This window comes from Dromiciops gliroides, chromosome 1 (genome assembly GCF_019393635.1).
Source record: "Dromiciops gliroides isolate mDroGli1 chromosome 1, mDroGli1.pri, whole genome shotgun sequence".
NCBI lineage: Eukaryota > Metazoa > Chordata > Mammalia > Microbiotheria > Microbiotheriidae > Dromiciops > Dromiciops gliroides.
Window position 1 is genome coordinate 54108291 of NC_057861.1, and position 19052 is coordinate 54127342.

At 39.2% G+C, this 19052-nt stretch overlaps 1 protein-coding gene across 1 annotated transcript in view; it reads left to right on the top strand.

The window, feature by feature from the left end:
* Positions 1 to 19052, top strand: part of DOT1L (DOT1 like histone lysine methyltransferase) — a 118563-nt gene that overhangs the window by 24266 nt on the left and 75245 nt on the right. Inside the window, 3 exon segments of the mRNA XM_043980640.1 lie at positions 523 to 566; positions 11393 to 11467; positions 17863 to 17926. Coding sequence (XP_043836575.1) covers positions 523 to 566; positions 11393 to 11467; positions 17863 to 17926 — 183 coding nt within the window.

Sequence of the window (19052 nt, forward strand, 5' to 3'; positions counted from 1 at the left end):
AAATGGGGATCTCACGTGGTTGTTATGCCAATTAAATGATACAACATATATAAAGTGCTTTGCAAACTTTAAGTACTATTAAAGGCTAGCTAATATTAGTACATGATACTGCCACATATCTTTGTTTCACATGAGAATCTTTTCTTCATAGATAGTAATAGTGGACATTTATATACTGCTTACTATATGCCAGGCACTGTGCTATCCCTTTTATAGTTATCTCATTTGATACATCAACCTTTAGAAGTAGGTATTTTAGTAACCCCATTTTGTTGATGAGGAAACTGAGGCAAAGAGGTTAAGTGACTTGCTCAGGCTCACACAGCTAGTAAAATGTGTGAGACTGGATTTAACTTGGGTCTTTATGACTCCAGACCATTTTATAAATGATACAGTATTGTTAATATAATAAAATGGGTAATAATTCTCCCTGGTATACTTTCTTTTAGTCTACTTTAAAGACTGTCAATCTCATGGTACAAGATGAGTGAATAAAATGATCCTTTTTTCCTTCCCTCCTAGGACAAACACCATGATGCTGCTCATGAAATCATTGAGACCATTCGGTAAGCATTATTTAGTATCTTCTATTGGAATGTCATCTGTGTTTTTCTCCCATGTCAGGATACTTACAGAGATGAATCTGTTTACAAAGTGATGAGTTAATCAACATTTTTATAACCACCAGCTTTGATGACTCTGTACTTCTATTCAGATTATTTTGTAATACATTTAGCTTCATTTCATACTGGCAAAGAGATGTGTGTGTGGGGCATCTAGATAACTGTCAACTTACTCTAAATTTGTAGATACTTCCATTTAAATAGCTTAGTTCTTTATTTGCTCTTCTCACATCCTCTTCCTATGTTTCCACATTTCTGCTTTTAAAGCTTTTCCCCTTCCTACTATTATTAGAAAACCTTTAGGCCCCTTTACTTGTTGAACTTTCTTTTGGGCTTGTTCAGGATTATAGCAGCAGAGTTGGTATATAGTCAATGTATGTTGGACCTTACGTTACTAGACATGGGTGTGGCCATAGTTAGGTCATTGTGGATTGTTAGTGTGATCAGTCAACTGGATTGTACCTTAGCAGATCCACAAAGTTGAGACAGAAGGGGAGATGATTAACGAAAAAATGTGGGGGAAATTGGTGGTTTTTTGGCGGGGCAATGAGGGTTAAGTGACTTGCCCAGGGTCACACAGCTAATAAGTGTCAAGTGTCTGAGGTCAGATTTGAACTCAGGTCCTCCTGACTCCAGGGCTGGTGCTCTATCCACTGCGCCACCTAGCTGCCCCCGGAAATTGTTTTTTAAAAACGATAACGCTATTATGTTGGTTTTCACATTAGCACTTTCTTTCACATGGGTTCCAGTCCTTACATTCTAAATGGACACAACAGAAAAACACAGCCATCTTTCAGGAGACAATATACTATGACTACATGATTATATTTCTCTTTGAGCTGTGGTTTTCTTGCTTTATATGTTGTCCACATTAGTTTTTAGAGCTGCCCAACAAGTAATTGTCACCTGAAAGAGGTCTGGCAGAGTTTTGTCCTATTGATATTGTCTTTGCTTTACATTTCATTCTTTCTTTTTGGCGAGGCAATTGGTGTTAAGTAACTTGCCCAGGGTCACACAGCTAGTAAGTGTCAGGTGTCTGAGGCCACATTTGAACTCAGGTACTCCTGACTCCAGGGCCAGTGCTCTATCCACTGTGCCACCTAGCTACCCCTGCTTTAGGTTTCTTTATCTTTTTTGGGAGGGGAGGAGGGAAGGAGGGGTTGAGTGTGGTGGTTGTGTAGATTGTTTTCCAATCTCAGTCTGGAAGTGCAATGGCCTTTTGTGGCCCCAACTCCACTTCAGGTTGTCATGGAAGGCTTTACCTGCTGCAGTTCTGACTTGGGTCTCTTCTGTTACTAAGCACCCTGCTTCCTGGGCTTCTTGCTTCTGGGCCTCACCATATTGGTGTGGAGCATCTAATCAAGTAAAGCCCTAGGACAGCTTATAACCCAGTACAGCTTTAAAGACCCTAGTACCATCTTTAGCCTCCCTAGTAGCAAGGATGACAGGCATGTGTCCATCACAGCCAGCCATTGCCTTACTCTGTAGAAGTTTGCATTGCATCTATGTACTGAATTGTTTTTGCTGAACAAAAAGATTGTATGTGAAATTGGGCAATTCTGTTATATACAGTTGGGTTTTTTTTTCAGCTACATATTAAATTTGACAAGGTAGTATCAATCAACAAGTATTTGTTAAAGCACTTACTCTTTCAGCCCTTGTGCTATGTATACACTGGGGATATGCATAGAATGAATGAAACAGTGGCCGTTCTGAAGGAGATGATCTCCTATCCGGGAAACAAAGAATTGCCCTGTTTGTGTCCTTTTCCATTTCTTGTCTGTATTATTTTTCTTTCATATGAGTACTAACACTCCCCCTACCCCAATAGAAGTTCTCTCATACACATTTGTTACAAGAGAGGCTTCTATAATAAACATAATGAAGCAAAACAAATGCACCCTTTGACCATGTTTGAAAATGTCTTCCACCAAGTGAGAGGCAAACTTTGTCATCTTCCAAAGTCAACATTGGTTACTGTTGTTCATTGTTCTATGTGTTTTGCTCATTTTCTTCTGTATCAACTCATAAGTCTTTGCAACAGTATACTTTTGCATTCATATACCATTTTGTTCAGTCATTTCCTAATTAATGGGAGTACTCACTTCCATTTCTTTACTCCCACAGCAAATACTGCTGTTCTCTGTTCTTTGACCACCTTGAAGTAGATACCACCCACTATTGGTATTCTTTCTAAATAGCTTTCTTTCTTTCTTTTTTTTTTTTTAGTGAGGCAATTGGGGTTAAGTGACTTGCCCAGGATCACACAGCTAGTAAGTGTGTGTTAAGTGTCTGAGGCCGGAATTGAACTCAGGTACTCCTGACTCCAGGGTCGGTGCTCTATCCACTGCGCCACCTAGCTGCCCCAAAGTTTTGTTTTGTTTTGTTTTTGTTTTTTTTGTGGGGAAATGGGGGTTAAGTGACTTGCCCAGGGTCACATAGCTAGTAAGTGTCAAGTGTCTGAGGCCGGATTTGAACTCAAGTACTCCTGAATCCAGGGCTGGTGCTTTATCCACTGCACCACCTAGCCACCCCCTCTAAATAGCTTTCTAAAATGGTTGGATGGAGTCAAACCTTCCTCAACTGGGGCTACGTTAATTAGTATTCCTTTTCTGTGGCCTTATTCAACAATTATCATTTTCCTTGTTTGTGATCTTTACCTATATATTTGATATGAAGAGAAATTGATAGGTTTACCCTTGGTTATTTAAATTTGTGTTTCTTATTAGTGATTTGGAGTATTAAATTAAATTATTATTAAATGATATCTGGGATATCATTTTTTTTTTAAATTTAAAAAATTTGTGTGTGTCTGTGAGAGCGAGAGCGAGAGAGAGTGAGAGAGAGAGAGAGAGAGGCAGGCAATTGATGTTAAGTGACTTGCCCAGGGTCACACAGCTAGTGTTAAGTGTCTGAGGCCAGAATTGTACTCAGGTCCTTCTTAATCCAGGGCCAGTGCTCTATCCACTGCACCACCTAGCTGCTCAATGGGATATCATTTCTTTGACAAATTTTTGGCAAAGAATTTTTTTTTTGTTAATTACTCTTCTAATTCTTTGTAGTGATGTTGCTTTTTAGTTTTCTTTTTGTATTTTTTTTTTTACCAATTTTTTTTGTTTTGTCTTTTTGGGGCAGTGAGGGTTAAGTGACTTGTGCAGGGTCACACAGCTATAGTAAGTGTGATGTTTCTGAGTTCGGATTTGAACTCTGGTACTCCTGAATCCAGGGCTGGTGCTTTATTTACTTCACCACCTAGCTGCCCTGATTTTGCTTATTTGTAAAAAGCTTTTCAATTTTTGTTTGATCTTCTGATAACCTCTATTCATTGTTCAGAATTCTCCCTTTTGCCCTAGTTAAGAAAAGTATCTGTTAAAATCATTTTTTAAATGATGTGTTTTATATTTGGAGCATGGATCCTTGGAATTTATTGTGGTATATGGTTTTAAGAAGCTAAGAAACTAAGCCCAATTTCTCTCATACTGTGCTGCTATGGTTGCTTCTTAGCCTTGTTTACCTAATCTTAAGCAACTATTATTTTTTAAGCACCACTAAATAGTTTTTGTTACTGCTTTGTATATAGCTTGATATATGGCACCTTTTCAGTCTCCCTGGTCCCTTTTGTTGGCCTTTCACTGATTTTTCATGCTGATATAAAGGTGACAGTTAAGTGCAATATATCAAGGTGAAGACTCTAGTAGCAAGATAGCCTACACTGAGAGGGGATGTGGGCTTTGAGATGACCACTGTGTTGAACACAGTGGGAGCAGCAGCTTGTTTACTGCTCTGTGGCCTGGTTTCTTGGAACTGGTAGCTGTCTAAATGCTGTGTAGAGAAGAAATAAATGTATACTTGGGAAGCATAGAGGGTGTTCACTTGTCTCTCTGTCTTCCCCACCATCTCTTTCATGCTGAAAGTCTTTCTTAATGTTACTCAATGCCTTGTATTAATAATGTCTTTTGGCCTACCAGAAATTGCAGACGTTCTGCGGACATGAATCCTGTGCTTTATTTAGCACATAAAATGAATCTACATACAGGAGTCTGTTATTTGTGTAAATAATAGCAGAGGGGAGTAGATAGAGATGAAAAGAAATGATAACTGATGAAGAGCCCTCGCAGCTTGACTCTGGACATCAGTAAAATCAGTCACTGGAAGCCTCGAATTGTATTGTGTGTTACAGTTGCAGGGTCCCTTAATATGTGTCACTTCATATTATCCTCATAAAAATGAGAAGCAGGGGCAGCTAGATGGCACAATGGATAGAGCACCGGCCCTGGAGTCAGGAGTACCTGAGTTCAAATCCGTCCTCAGCTACTTAACACTTACTGTGTGACCCTGGGCAAGTCACTTAACCCCCATTGCCTCACTTAAAAAAAAATAGAGAGAAGCACATAGGACAAATAACTTCGTGCTGCTGGATTTGAAGCATATCTTTGGGTTTGTTTGTTTGTTTTTTGGCAGGTAAGTGACTCTCCAAGGGTCAGACAGCTAGTGTCAAGTGTCTGAGGTCGGATTTGAACTCAGGTCCTCCTGAATCCAGGGCCGGTGCTTTATCCTCTGCACCACCTAGCCGCCCCCGAAGCATATCTTTGGTCTGAAAGTTGGGTGGTGTTTTTTTTTTTTCTAGAAAATCATTCTGTGAGTTTGTTCATCTGTAAGGGCCTAAAATTCTAGCTGTGATGTCTAAAATCTAATGAGTAGTCACCTTAAATTAGAAAACGTTGGTGCTATATATCTTTGGGCATTAAGTATTTGTTAAAGTATATTAGGAGTTAGTAAAGAGAACTACATGGATAAAGTATCCCTATTCTGCTTGTCCCTGCTGCCTCTGGCGCCAAGCCCAAGCCTGGACACTTGGCCCAGATCCTCCCCCCCTCTCCCAGAAACCCCCTGTCAGACAGGAAGCTGGACCATCCTTGAACACAGCTCCAAGCTAATTGGCTGGTAACTTTGATTGACACAACTAACAGGCGGTAACTTCCAGACAAACGCTGTCACAGGTGGATTCCAAGTCACATGCTTTCTCCTCCTGGTAGAGCTTCCCTGCAATATCTTTCTCAGCATGTTGGTAGAGCTCTAATTCTCACAGTCCCCCCCTGTGCTTCATGCAAAGAAACATGTTTCCTCACATGAAGCAATAACATTACAGATGCTTATGACTAAGTAAAGGGAATGAAAAAAGAGAAAGAAATTCAGACGCATTGACAAAGATTAAAGGGGGCACCCCCCTATTAGCAGGTGGACATTACAAACAGAAAAACTAAAAGGGGCATGGACATTATAAACAGTGGAAACAGTGTGGAAAAGGAAAACAGGAAAATGTCCATATAAGGCTTTGGAAGTCTTTTCTCAGATGATTCTTGGGATGTCCTCTGGGTGTAGTTGTGGAATGGAAGTCTTTTCAGGTGTTTCACATGCTGGTAATCAGCTGGGAAAATTTCCTAATTTTCCCCTTCCCCTCATGTAAAACCAAGGTGGTGTTTGAGTTTCTCAGCATCTGTAGTATGGACTAGCCTGCTGATTTCAGTGGTACAGGGAACTCCCAGGTGAGGAAACTTTCACTACTGTAGATCAGGAATTTCTAGTCTTACAGAGGTGCTTAGAGCACTGAGAGAATTAAGTGTTCAGGACCCTACATCTATACGTGTCAGAAGTGGGTTTTTGAATACAGGTCTTCTTGGTTTTGAGGCTAGTTTTTGCAGACATTAGGTAGCCCATCTTTAATTCAGCTCATGTTGCACAGAATAAACCCCTATATTATCATCTTGCCCTTAACATGCTGTTAATTTTGGGGGGCTCTGTGAGGATGATTGATGTATTGGTATGTTTCCGTATCTGGAGCCTTTGGAACCCTTACTACAGGTATTTCTTTTCCCCATATTTAGGTTAATCCTTTTGGTTTCTGTTTAGTAAAGGACCTTTTGGTTAATATTAAATATCTTCAAAATAATTTCAAAACTTTGAGTAAAAGTTTTAAAAATGTGTCTCAAATGTAATTCTTGAGAACCACACAATGGTTTTGATTTGGTTACCTTTTTTACCCTTGTGGGAATTACAGAGTCACTTTTAAATAAGTTGAACATTTTCAGTATTGTGAAAAAGTACAAGGCAGAATAAATAACTCATAATCTTATGAGTTTGGTTTTCTATTCCCAAGGACATTTCTAAGAACCTCAGCCTAGGTTAGAATTTTTAAGAAGTTTATGTTGAATGAGACCCAAAATGTAAGTGGTGTGTACTTTCTTCAAAGTACTTTACAAACCTTGAAGTAAGGTAAAACCTGAGAGGATTTGTATGAACTGATGAATAATGAAGTGAGCAAGACCATAAGAACAGCTATATGTACAATGACTGCAAGGTTGTAAAGGAAAACAACTGTGAAAGCAGGGGCTTTGATCAGTGGAATTGCCAGTTAAAACTTCAGAGGAGTAGAATGGCCTCTTGGCAAAGAGCTGGTGGATAAAAGAAGTGCTAAATGAGAAACATCTATATCTATCTATCTATGTTTTCAAACTTGATCATTGTGTAAATGTTTTGTTTGACTATGTTTTTAATGGTATTTTATAGTTTTGATTCATTTTTGTAAGATTTTGAGTTCTGAATTTTTCTCCCTCCCCCCACTTCTGAAGCCATCAAGTAGCCTGATATAGGTTACCTCCTAGTCATGTTAAACATATTTCCACATTAGTCATGTTGTAAGAGAAGAATCAGAAGAAAAGGGAAAAGTCACAAGAAAGAAGAAAGGAACAAAAACAACAACAAAAAAATTAAAATTGTCTGCTTTGATCTGCATTCAGGCACCAGAGTTCTTTCTCTGGTTATGGAGAGCATTTTCCATCATGAGTCTTCTGGGATTGTTTTGGATCATTATATTGTTGAGAAGAGCTAAGTCTTTCACAGTTGATCATCACACAATGTTGCTCTTACTGTATACAGTGAGGTGTTCTCCTGGTTCTGCTCACTTCATTCAGTATCATCAGTTCTTGTCCTTACAGGTTTTATTGAAATCTGCCTTTTCATAATTTCTTACAGTACAATATTATTCCATTATATTCATATACCACAACTTGTTCAGCTATTTTTGCACATGTGGGTCCTTTCCCCTTTTTTGTGATCTCTTTGGGATATAGACCTAATAGTGTTATTGGTGGGTCAAAGGGTATGCACAGTTTTATAGCCCTTTGGGCATAGTTCTAAATTGCTCTCCAGAAAGGTTGGATCAGTTCACAGTTCCATCAACAATGTGTTAGTGTTCCAATTTTTCCACATCTCCAACAGTGAAGGTTAAGTTCTTGCCTAGAGTCACAGTGTCAAGTGTCTGAATCCAGGGTCAGTGCTTTATCCACTGTGCCACCTAGCTGCCCCTGCTTGGAGGAAGAGGAAGGAAATAGTGATATCCTCTCAAAGGAAGAAAAGTGTCAATGAAACTTTAAAAAATTTGTACAGAATAGTGGAGAAAGGTCAGAAGTTGCTATCTACAAGTAGAACAGTATTGGAAATACTATATTAAATTTACAATATAAATCTATATACTTAATTTCTATTCTATGTGGAAATGTTCATGTTTGTCAGGTTCATAACATGCAAATGAGAAAGAAATCAGAGTAATATTTAAGGCTTTATTGTATAGGCATTCTTTTTGTTTTGGTGAGGCAATTGGGGTTAAGTGACTTGCCTAGGGTCACACAGCTAGTAATTGTGTAAAGTGTCTGAGGTTGGATTTGAACTCAGATCCTCCTGAATCCAGGGCTGGTGCTCTATCAACTGCGCCACCTAGCTGTCCCTTGTATAGGCATTCTTTAAAACATCCTCTAAGTTTCTAGGATATACAATTTTGGGGGGGGGGGGATTGCATTTTTACCATCATTCTACTAATATCTGGGGGCTTGCCTAAAAATTACTAAGACTAGTAGCTGTTTTGAGATAATTATAGTTAACTAAAACTGGCTTGGGAGAAAATATTAGCTGTGTCCTAGCAAATCAGAATTCTTGCAGTTTAAAAAATTGACACATGCCTTGTCAAGAAATTGCATGTTTTCCAAAAGCCTCAGAATCTTGATTTAATGTTTTAAAAAGGATAACTTCCTTTTATTTGTTAATTTTTTTCTTTAGGTACAGATTTGTCTCAAATAAGTGCTCCTTTCAAAACCAACACCCACAGTCTCTTACAAAATGTATTTTCTTAAGTTACTATTTATTTGACAGAATAAGGACTGTGTCTTACTTGGAGTGCATGATACTAAAATTGAGTTTTGTAACCAATACAGCTTTGGTGCTACTCCATGTTGTGTTAGAATTTACATTATTGTAGTCACTTCTCACTTCATTTTGCTTACTCTGACTTCATAAGTTTTGCTATTTTTTTAGAATTTTTGATACTTGCCATTCCCCTTGTTTTTATTCACATGCCTTGATTTGTTTAGTGATTCTGTATTCATTGGCCACAACCTTTCCTGTCTTTTATCACAAATAATAACTGTTCTGGTTTTCAATACCCTCCTTAGGATATAGACCCAGTCCTTGATTGTCAGGCTAACATTTCCTAAGAGCAAATATTGATTATGCCAACTTTAAGACACTTTGTAATGGATTATTTGAGTGTGCTCAGTTTATCATAAATTATAAGAAATTCATATTTGCACTGATAATTGATGTCAATAGACATGGTGCCTAAAGATAACATAAATACATTAGTTTTTCTCCATGTTTTTTCCTGACTTGGAGGTCAAAGGATTGCAGATACTTCCTTAGTAGTCAGTATCTTACTCACTTGAGCCCTTGACTTAAAGAAACGGTCCCTTTGCTTTTTTGTTTTTTTTGTTTTAGTGAGGCAATTGGGGTTAAGTGACTTGCCCAGGGTCACACAGCTAGTGTTAAGTGTCTGAGGCTTTATTTGAACTCAGGTACTCCTGACTCCAGGACCGATGCTCTATCCACTGTGCTATCTAGCTGCCCCCCTTTGCTTTTTTTTTTTTTTTTTTGCGGGGCAATGGGGGTTAAGTGACTTGCCCAGGGTCACACAGCTAGTTAGTGTCAAGTGTCTGAGGCTGGCTTTGAACTCAGGTCCTCCTGAATCCAGGGCCAGTGCTTTATCCACTGTGCCACCTAGCTGCCCCTTTATAAGATAATTTTCAGCATTTGTTTTTGTAAGATTTTTTTTTTTTTGGTGAGGCAATTGGGGTTAAGTGACTTCCCCAAGATCACATAGCTAGTAAGTGTCAAGGGTCTGAGGCTGGATTTGAACTCAGGTCCTCCTGAATCCAGGGCCGGTGCTCTATCCACTGCACCACCTAGCTGCCCCTCCCCTTTGCTTTTTTGAAGATTGAAAATGAAATGGAGCAAATCACTTACAGTGAATTAATTTCTACTATCTACTCCTTATTCTCCCATTTTCAGGTGTAGCTCTTTGAGTCTTCCGTTTTCCTAATTATAGTCTTCATTTCTTATCCTGTACTTTTATAATTTTCCAGTCTTACTCTCTCCAGTCTTGCCTCTCTGATTTCCTGGGAAAGCAGAGTATATTCTCTGCTTCCCGATTATAACCCATCGAGGTTCTCTTAATTCTTGTCCTCTCTTTCCATTGATTGACCTTGTTCTTTTTTTTCTTTTCTTTTTCTTTTTTTAATTTTTAGTGAGGCAGTTGGGATTAAGTGACTTGCCCTGGGTCACACAGCTAGTAAGTGTTAAGTGTCTGAGGCTGGATTTGAACTGTAACGATTGGAATAACGCCACCTGCTGGATACTTACTGTAAAAGAGTTCTGCCCATGAAGGGAAGGTCTTTGAGGGCAAGACCAGGAGTCTTTTCTTTGGTGTCAGGAAGTGATGCGGGCTAGTGGGAGGAGGAAGGAAGAGACTGGCGCTCAGTCTCGGGCTCTTTCCTCTGGACTCTGGTGGAGAAGGGAGCTAGAAATGTGCTCTCCCTTTAATAGATAGGAATCTAGGCCTTTCTCTCTCTTTACCAAAATTCTTATTCTCCTTAATAAATGCTTAAAAGTCTAACTCTTGCTAAAGCTTATAATTTATTGGCGACCTCTCATTAGATATTTTAGACAGTTTAGCTAGAATTTTACCCCTTAACAGAACTCAGGTACTCCTGAATCCAGGGCCAGTGTTCTATCCACTGCGCCACCTAACTGCCCTGACCTTGAGTTCTGCTCGTTTCCAATAACCAGCCAAGCTAAGTAGAGTCTCATTACTAGAAATTTAGCTTTTAGATGATTGTTCTTTTAGGTAATACAACTCTTGTATCAAATTTGCTAAGGTATAAATAGTGTTATGTTAATGTAACATGAATACGCGTCTTTGTGCCAGAATGTCCATGCTAGTAATTCTGCAGGTTTATATTTTAAGTTATTACCATGTTTTCTTTTTTTTCTTAAATTTTTATTATTTGTTTTTAGCATTTAAAAAAATTCTCTGTCTCCCACCCCTCCTGCACCTATTGATTTTGTTTTCTTAATAGTAGGTTTTTATTACTATCTTTTGCTTTTCCATTTCCTAAATTTCCTTATGTTTCCCTCTTCCACTTCCAGAGAGCTCTTCTTCATGAAAGTTAGTTTTTCAAAAGGAGAAAGGCGGTGGGAAACAAAGCCAGTCAAGCTTACTGACACAGTGGGGATTTATCTTTATGTATCTCCATTAGTCAGGGCCTGGCTTGAGTTGTCAGGTACTTTGCTTGCAGTTTTTTCCTGAAACAATCACAGTTTCCCTCCACAAGGCATGACTTGAGGTGAGTGCTCTGCTCATTCTGACTTCTTTTGTGCTTCAGATGGGTCTGCGAAGAAATACCGGATCTCAAGCTTGCCATGGAAAATTACGTTTTAATTGACTATGATACTAAAAGGTAAGCTGCATATTCTGTGTTTTTCACTTCACACTGTGGATGGGTTAAATGCTTTGTGACATAGCAGCATGTGATTAGTTATCCATGCATGCTTCCTGGCTAGAAACCTTTTTTTTTTTTTTTTTTTGGTGGGGCAGTGAGGGTTAAGTGACTTGCCCAGGGTCACACAGCTAGTAAGTGTCAAGTGTTTGAGGCCAGAACTGAATTCAGGTCCTCCTGAATCCAGGGCCAGTGCTCTATCCACTGCGCCACCTAGCTGCCCCCTAGAGACCTTTTAAAATGGTATTTGGGTCTCCAACATTCTTTGGGTAGGAGATACGGGCAGAAGAAGGACTGGCAGAGGCTGTCAGATTGAATACATAATTGAAAATGACCCTGTGAGTGAGCTGTTATATGTTGGAATTGCTCACCCAGCAACATGATCAGCATCTCCAAATGGGTGGTGCTCAGGTGTGGGGTTTGATCTGGTTCTCTAGAAATTCAGAGCTCTTACTTGTATTACATCAGAAACCCCTTCTTAGAAGTAGATTCACCTTGCATTTGCAAACAGCTACCTTTCTCCTGCTGCTGCCACCCCAGGTACATAAGCTGTGACAATGCTAAATTTTCGCAGGTCTGTAGTACTTTACGATTTTCCCACAACAGCCCTGGGAAGAGGATCACATGGCAATAATAAGTGGCATTTATCTAGTACTTATGAGCTTACCAAGTCCTATTAGTCCTGAGTCTCAGATATTATAACCCCGTGGGGAGCATCCTCCAGATGTTGTTATCCATGTTGCAGATGAGGAAGGGATGTGTTGGTGGTCTTGTGTCATTGTGCCCTCCAAGCCTGCTTCTTGGTTCAACATTATATCCTGTCTTCCTTGCTGCTAGTTGGAATTTAGAATTAGCAGGGATCTTGTGAGAGATTATTTAAGTCCATCCTTCTCTGACAGGTGAAAGGTTAGGAAGCTAACTCCCATAGAGGGAGTCACATATAGGAGATGTAAGGATCAGAATCAGAAAGACCTGAGTTCAAATTTGGCCTCAGACACTTAACTAGCTGTGTGATTGTGGGCAAGTCACTTCACCTCTTTTTTTTCCTAAGTCCACTGGAGAAGGAAATGGCAAACCACTCCAGTATCTTTGCCAAATGACAGGATCACAGCTGAAGGATCAAAGCTTTGTGCTTCATTTGAATCTAGGTCCTAAGGCTTGAAATCCATCAGAGCAAGTAGTAATAGCCTCAGTTTACCTCTGAATATACCTCCCATGAGTAAGGCTTCTGGAGATTGGTGACAGCTATCAAGTAGATAGAGCCAGGACTCCTATCTTTGTACTGGCTCTATCCCCAAATCTGAAATCACATCACACTTTGTGGACTGATTTGTTTCTTGCAGGCTCTGGAAGGTTTACGTTATATAGGATTTAGACAAATGTACCTGCACAGGAACCACACATAATGTAGTTAAACAATTTTGCTTAGAGGTCAATTTGTAAAGTAAGGTGGATTGAGTAAGTGTAAACATTCAATAAAATTTGGGTGAAGTCAAGATACAGGTGGAGCCTAAAACATAATCGTGGGTGGATCCAAAATAAAACCTAGGTGTGGAAACCCAAACAAGAATTTTTGGGTGAAAGCAGGACCAGGGGGAACCCAAAAATTCATCTTAGCCGGCTATCTCTGGCATTTCCTGGATTGTTACTGAGATCAGAGACACATTCTGGGTGCAAACTATCTAGTTAGATTTAAACAATATTTAATGATGTTTTCTGAACAATATAATAAATGATTAAATAATGTACAACAGTTATGCCTGTTCCTTGACCAAGCAGAAAGGTACTTTATAGTGGGCAAACAATTCTTGTGAGCCTGTTGCCTCCAGAGCTTTGTGCTGAGGGAGATTGAAAGCTTAAGAAGAAATGATTCTCTGCTTTATGGAACTAGCTTCAGATAAGCAGAACTGTAAGGGCATAATGGAAGTCCTCCCTAGTTGGGGTTTGCTTAAAGTGTGATTGGTGATATAGATCTGGGAGGCAAAGGGTTTTTGAGTGCTGCTGCATTTTGAGGATTGGGGGAAATACTATGTCAATTCTGAAGTTCATTTTTGTTATCCATTATAGCTGCTCTAAAGAAGACCTGGGAAGTGCTTGGATGTCTCCTGTAATTTTATAGTGGAGGGACAATTTTACGTAGAGAATGGCAGTGGGAGGAGCCTGTCTCTGGAATGTCTTTCTGGAACTTTTGTTTCTTGTGATGAAGTAGAGAAACAACTATTTATTTCACCTGCTCCTGTGGTAGCTTTTAGCATGTGTGAAATTGATATGGGGGTTAGCTAAACAAAACCAGGGGTGCTCCACTGGGAAGGCCCAGGTACTCTCCAGGTGACCTTGAAGAGGCCAGTTTGATTCCACATCCAGGTTTCATTTGACTGTATTCTGGGCTCCTTTTTATCTTTTGAAGGGAAGTCTTTGTTCTTGGCTTGCTGTTTATGGCTACATTAAACCCCTTGATTAGTTTGCAGGGCTCTTCAGTTTGTCTTCAGATATTGGAACCTTTTCTTCTACATTTCCTTCCTTCTTCCCCTTATTAAAATACTAAGCTGATTAATTTTGAATTTTAAAAAATCATTTCCCCAGTACAAACCAATTTTGGGAATCGGCTTTTTTGTCTTTTCCTCTACAAACTCTTGAGTAAGAGGAAAGAAAACCACGGATTTCTGCCTTGACAAATTTAAACATTTAGGAAATTTGTACTCTCCTAGGTCTGTTTTGACCTACTTAATGTTTATAAATCCTGGTACATTTTCTTTTTTTAGTACATTTTCAATACCTGCTGGCTTTATATTGAATTTTGCTTTATTATTTGTCACTTTAAAGCCTTTAGATCAATTTTCCTTTTTAAACCTTACAAAAACCCTGTGAAGAAGATGCTTTTTTTTGTTCTTGTGACTTCTTTGGCATAGAAGTAAAGAGTGAGTCAAAAGTCATGAAGGAGTTTCAATATTTAATAACTCCTTTATTTTGTGTTTTTAAAATTACAATACGGTAGCATCATACAGTGTACATATGGGAAATACATATATAGGAAACAAAGAAAAGATAATTTTTAAAAAGTTTAAACATCAGACCCCTTTGTGACTTTTGGCCCACCCTATAGAAGCCAGGCGGGGGGCAGGGCAGGGCAGGAGTGCTTCCTCTTATGTCCTCTTTGGGACCATGCTTGTTCTTCAAAACATTGACTCGTCTTTTATGGTAGTTTTTTTCATTTGCTTGGTTCTAGTCATTGTGTATAGTGGTCTGTTTGTTTCAGTTTAGGTAGATCTTTCCTTACTTCCTTATTCATAATCATAGTTTCTAGTAGCATTTTAGTCTGTAAGCATTTATTTGTTATTAGTTAGTCTTATTCACCTCTTCATCCTCAACCCCATTTGGGGGTTGGTTTTCTTTTTTTTTGGCAAAGACACTGGAGTGGTTTGACATTTCATTTCACAGATTAGGAAACTGAGGCAAACAGGGTGAAGTGACTTGACCAAGGTCACACAGATAGTAAGTGTCTAAGTCCAGATTTGAACTTGGGGAAGTCTTCCTGACTTCCTAGCACTCTATCCATTGCACTATTTAGCTACCCAAAGTAATGATTGCTAGCTCTTAAATGTTTTGCAAACTTTGAACTTGGCAACAAACTGCATAAATCTAATATTTGAAGCCATAGAAAATTTCAATTTGAAAGGGAAGAGGAACCAAGATTTAGTCTTAGGAAAAAACCCAACAGAAGGAATAATAATAACAGCTAGTTATGTATATAAATTTTTCACGTTTGCAAAGACCATGACACATATTACTTCATTTGATCCTCGCACTGAGAGGTGGACTTTGTTCTTACCATTTTATAGATGGAGAGGAGAGGATTTAGGCAGATGGCATCAGGGCCAGCTTTGAACCCTGGTCCTTGGCTCTCCTCTGTGCCCCTTGGTTGCCTTTGTTAAAAAAGATGATTTTGATTCCATGATATTGGAAAGTTTCTGTACAAACAGTGCACTCTATTCAGAGACCATCTTGATGTATTTCAGAATTGGCATTTGAGATTTTCAGTTTAAATTGTCAGTTGTTTTCTATTATAATCTGCTTTTCCTTGGTTATATTTTTTTTGGCTTGGCAATGAGGGTTAAGTGACTAGCCCAGGGTCACACAGCTCGTAAGTGTCAAGTGTGTGAGGTCAGATTTGAACTTGGGTCCTCCTGAATCCAGAGTGGGTCCTTTATTCACTGCCCACTTAGCTGCCCTACCTTGGTTACAATTTAAGAAAATAATTTAAGGAGACGAGAGTCTTCTCTCCTGGAAGTAATGGTGCAATTCAGTAGTATACTGGAATAAGGGATAAGTCAAATTTAATTATGAGGTTTTGTGTGTGAAAATGCACTTAAAAATTGGTCCTAAATAGCTCAGTGGAGTTATTCTGCATTTGTATATTCAATGAAAACTGTCACAGAGTAAAAAACAAAGAAAAAAACCCCAAAGAGTCTTCCCCTGATAACAGGGGAAGCAGTTGAATTGTTTAAAAAAATCTTGTATGGAATTTCTTAGATAAGATTTGTTACCCACAACAAACAGCCAAAAGACATTCTGCATTTGAGAAGGAGTCAAAGTTCCCAAAGCTAGCTCACTAATAATCAGTTAATTTTGAAGGGGCTTGCCTCCTGCATCAGTGAAAAGGTGTTGGGGAAGGGGAGCTCTCTGCCTAGCAAGGCTCCTATGTTGAATTTGTTTTTGGTCTGGGCCTAGGACTTGTGCTTTCTTGTGTGGGCCAATCCCCCTGTTGAACTTGGTATTTTTTAGGCCTCTTCTGTACCTTTTAGTTGGAGAGTTGTCTTAGAGGCCCTTGAGGTATGAAGTGACTTGCTCATGGTTTCACAGCTAATTGGCCAAGGCAAATCCTGCCCCTTCCCCAGCTCTTCTGCAGTCTAGTCATACACTCTACTAATTCTTCTGAGACAGCCATTCATGAATTCATTCAACAAATGTATGAAGAGCAGTGTGATGAGGAGCCAGACAAGGTTCAAGGTTAAAAGAGGAAGTGGGATCTATGCTCATAGAGCTCAGCCTCATAGGGAGATAAGGCTGCAGGATTGCACACCCTACTGATTTATAGGGTGACAAAGCCTAGTTTTCTATGAGGTCTAGAGAAGGCAGTTGGCTTCTGAGAGGAATGGTCATCTGAAGAGACTGGGGTGCCTTGCTCTACTTCTGACGTTTACTTGGTGTGCCTAGCAGTGTGTCACTTATGCTCTCTGGGCCTCTTATTAGCTTCAGAATGGGGGCAATACCTGCTGTGAACATTTCCTGTTTGTATTTGTCTCTGCACAGTGTAAACTCTTTATGGGTAGGGCTCATGTCATTTTCTTGGTTTTATTTTTTGTATTTGTATCCCCAGGCTAGAGCCTCAGTCTTGGCACATAGTAAGCATTTAATAGAAATTCCTTTAATGGAATTGGGAAAAATGAGTGTCTTTCTGGGAGCCCAGATGGAATGGCTCTGCTCTTCTTACCCATGATTGGATATCCTTTGTCTGAGTCTAAGCCACCTCATGTAGGGGCATCCCTATGTCTTAGTGATGCAGCTGGAACCAGAGTTCCGATGAGCCACACAGCAGCCTGTCCCTTCTGGTGAGGGCTTGCTTGGGCCCACCTCTTTGGTCGCAGCTGTTGTTCATCAACAGGATTGGTTCTTTGCCAAATTGCATCTTTTACCCATTTACTGGAAATCAGAGAGATTCTTCATAATGGGAAGGCCAAAAGTGAGCCAGGACCAAGGTCCTGACAGAAAACCTGAGCCCACCTTACCAGAATTGCCCATCAATCTGAAGATAGAGATGTCTGCTCTGTGGCTGTATTTGCAGGCCAGTCACCCAGTCATTCACTTAACTAGATACACATGTGATGTATCTCCTGGAAAAATACACTTTCCTTGAGGAAAAACTGTTTCCTTTTGTTTTTCTATCTTCAGAGCCTGGCAGAGTGGCTTACTCCATGGAGGTGTTTGACTGAATGCGGAATTGAATTGAACTTTACTAGCCCCATCCACATAGACCCTTTTGATTCCTAGTTTTATCTTGGAAAAGATAATGAGAGAGAGATCAAATTTAAGGTGCTCTACAAAAATTTTGGGCTTATTAATAAGTCTGACTGAAGGGGACCTACTCCATTACTTTCTAGAAGTTGGGAGAAGGAAAGATTTATCTTTGAAAATCGATGAGCTTGAGATTTTTGTTCTTTCTTTTATGGCCTAAAAGCCTGGATAATTCATATAGGATCTACTAACCCTGATTATTATGTGTCTTTCCTGGGTGCTACTGGTTTTGTTAATGCTTTCTTTTGAATTGTTAAGTGATGATGAAACTTCACTGTTTTCAGCTTTGAAAGCATGCAGAGACTCTGTGACAAGTATAACCGAGCCATTGATAGCATTCATCAACTGGTAAGTATTGACTTTGTATTGCTCCTGGTTTTGTGCTAGTTGGGAGTTTCAAGTTCATCTACATTGGAATGCCTTCCTAATATGCTCTCTGAACCAGATCCTTATTTTTATTCATTTTGGGATAAATAATGATGATACTGACAGTACTCACCTCTTAAAGATCTAGTGTTGGGGAGAATTAAATTGCTCTCCCCTAACTAGTAAAGTTTAGCCACCAGGTCTTTAGTCTTTGCATCTGGAATGAATGAGCTAGCTAGTTTGGCTCCCTGATACTTTTTTAAAGAAATTTTATTAGAACATCCAGCTTCCAAACTACTTGTTCATGAATATAGGTTAAAGGTCCCTTAAATGCTTAGGAGAAGCTAGTACCTTTAATCTAGGAATCACTAGTGTCATTACTTGAATATAGTGAAATTATATGTGTTGGGCCATTGTAGAGGATATTTAGAATCGATTTCACTTTTAATGTTTTCTCACTTTTATAATGGAGGCAGCATAAACAGTCCCTATTTTGCATCTGATGAAATCAGGGCTCATAGAGGTGAAATCGGTGTGTGTGCATCCATCCTCTCACTAATTAATATTAGAACTGAATGTTTCAACCACGCTCCTGACTCTATGCCTCCTTGAAAATGCTAGTTTCTTAACTTGAGCCCTTGTAAATTGTTGTGGGTACTGTATCTACTTGGGACAGCAAGTATTTGACTGATTGTACTAAGAATTTGCTTATTTGCATAAGTAATACATAATAAAATATTTAAATACATTGAATAGGGAGATTAGACTTAGAATCTAGAGACCTGGATTTTTGAAAGTCTGTGGGATTCCACGAGCAAGTCACTTAATTGTCTGGACCTCAGTTTCCTCCTTTGTAAATAGGAATGACTTTTTATGGAAGTATTGTTGTTGTGAGGAAAACTGCTTCCATAGATGAGAATTGTTTTTACTACTGTTGTATCTTACCAGCCTTTTGAAAACTTTGATACTGTTCTAATATCATGTACATTCCTACAAATACAAATTTAAGTTTATGAAACACAATGAGGGGGCAGTTGTTGCAAAACATCAATATAGTGACAATGAGAAGTAGCAGGGGTCTGAAGTAGTGTTGGCTTTTTTGAGTGGA